This window comes from Theropithecus gelada, chromosome 14 (assembly GCF_003255815.1).
Source record: "Theropithecus gelada isolate Dixy chromosome 14, Tgel_1.0, whole genome shotgun sequence".
NCBI classification, from domain to species: Eukaryota; Metazoa; Chordata; class Mammalia; order Primates; family Cercopithecidae; genus Theropithecus; species Theropithecus gelada.
The window spans coordinates 62,201,086-62,203,250 of record NC_037682.1 but is presented as its reverse complement, the minus strand read 5'-3'; the positions used below and the strand labels follow the sequence as shown (position 1 = coordinate 62,203,250).

General features: G+C 39.9%; 1 protein-coding gene across 1 annotated transcript; it reads right to left on the bottom strand.

Annotated features, from left to right (window-relative positions):
- Positions 1–894: 894 nt before the first annotated feature.
- LOC112605906 (putative olfactory receptor 52P1) lies at positions 895–1,848 on the bottom strand. The gene has a single exon (XM_025355810.1). It carries the CDS (start codon positions 1,846–1,848, stop codon positions 895–897), a length of 954 nt encoding a protein of 317 aa, XP_025211595.1.
- Positions 1,849–2,165: the final 317 nt, after the last annotated feature.

Genomic DNA, 2,165 nt, shown 5'->3' with positions numbered 1-2,165 from the left:
CAGATTTTTCCATTAAAAAAATTTATATTATCTATAATAATCTTATTTTTAATATTTCCAGTAGTATAATCACCAATACACTTAAAGTGACTGCTTTGTAATAGATATTTTCTTTCAACAAAAGATGGTAGCATGTTGCTGATGGCCAGCATATCTGAATCAAGTTCAGAGGGCCTGACAAAGCTCTAGGCAATGTCCCAAAAATGTAGTGTCAAGCATAAAGCTCCTTGTGTTTTCAGGAGACTCTGTGATAAAAATTTAAAGGATAGTATCTTAATTCAGGTAACAAACCAGTGGCAGACACAAGTTATTTTTGGTAAAGAGATAATATTCTATGAGCGGTAGATTATTTAAAGATATGTTGACTTGATTATTGCAATGTTGATCATTCCACCTTTACCGTTTGGCAACTTGTACCATGTGTCAGTTCTTTTGCACGCATACAAAATTATTTGATGTATGCAGGGGATGTGAAGCCAGTTACATTCCCTCTTCTTCAGAATATTGACAGTTATCATGAATTTATCAGTAACAGGTTCTTTATGGGAATTTTAAAATATTTCCATGGATTTTCCCCCTTTTTCAATTGCTTCTTATTTGAAAATAAATTACTACCCATAGTTATACCAAAGTTCATTAGTAGCAAAGAGTAGAAGGAGATTCCTTTCCCATTCAAGTTCTAAGTAAGCTCCCCAAGACCCAGTTGCACACAAAATATATAACACCTAACTGGATGCACTAGAATTGGGGAGTTTCTATTATATATGACCATTCTTCCCCATTAAAATGTGATTAAATGTCTGATTTATTTGGGTGACATTTAATGTCAGTTATGAGAAAGGGATCAATCATTTGCCCTCCTCCTTTGTGATTCTGCCATCTCTACAAACAATTTTAGCTTAGTTGAGCAACTTTTATCTTTAGAGAACTAATGACATGGTCTCGAATTTTCTTTGTCCTAATACCATAAACAATGGGGTTAAGAAAGGGTGGTACCAGAAGGTACATATTGGCAATGAAAATATGAATTTGGGGAGACACATTATGGCCAAAGCGGTGGGTCAGGAAGGTAAAGACAGCCGTGGAATAGAAAACGAGGATGACACAGACATGGGAACCACACGTGCCTAGAGCTTTAAGACTTGCTTCCTGTGATGGAAGATGAAAGACAGCTCTGAGGATTAGAACATAGGAGACAGCAATAAAAAAGCCATCACAGGACCCAATAACAGAGGCCACACTGAGGCTGTAGCGCTTGGTGGTCCCTGTGTCTTCACACGCCAGCTTCACCACGGCCATGAACTCACAATAAGTGTGTGCAATGATTCGAGTTCTGCAGTAAGGCAGTTGTTTGAGTAGGATGGGATGTGGAAAAAAGAAGACCACTCCCCTGAGGACCACAGCAGCTCCAATGTTGGCAATGCGACTGTGTGTGAGAATGGTGGCGTGGCGCAGTGGGTCACAGATGGCCACATAGCGGTCAATGGCCATGGCCAGGAAGAAGCCGGATTCCATGGCAGTAACACTGTGGATGAAGTACATTTGGGCCAAGCAAGCATCAGTGGTGATATCACGGGCTCTGAGCCAGAAGAGACAGAGCATGCGGGGCAGTGTGGATGTGGAGAGGACCAGGTCAGTGACTGACAGCATGCACAGAAACAGGAACATAGGCTGGTGGAGGCTTCGTTCTGCCTTCACCACGGCCAGGATGGTCACATTCCCCATCAAGGCCACCACGTACATGCAGCAGAAGGGAATCCCAATCCAGGCATGCAGATGTTCTAGTCCTGGGATGCCCATCAGCAAGAAGGTGTTTGGTGATATTTGGGATGTATTGGCTGGTCCCATGGTGCTGCTGCTTCTGCCTTTGCAGTTGGATTTCTCTATTTTAAGGCAAATGTTTTCTGCCAAGGTCATTACAACCAAATCTGAAAACAAATGAAAAACTAATCTGAAGATACAAAAATACCACATTGAAATACTTTCAAGTTTGTATTTTAGAGTGAAAAATACCATGACACAAAGCAAAAACTATGTAACCAGATAGAAAGTAGTAATTGTAAATTGTCATGAATCTCATGAAACTTTTAAAAGAAAAAAAAACTTTGTTAGCAATCAATGTACAATAAAAATTTTATGACATTTTTTGAATTTGCTATTTGATT

Bases quoted from the DNA above. Each gene is read 5' to 3' on its own strand.
- LOC112605906 (XM_025355810.1), bottom strand. From the start codon at position 1,848: ATGGGACCAGCCAATACATCCCAAATATCACCAAACACCTTCTTGCTG.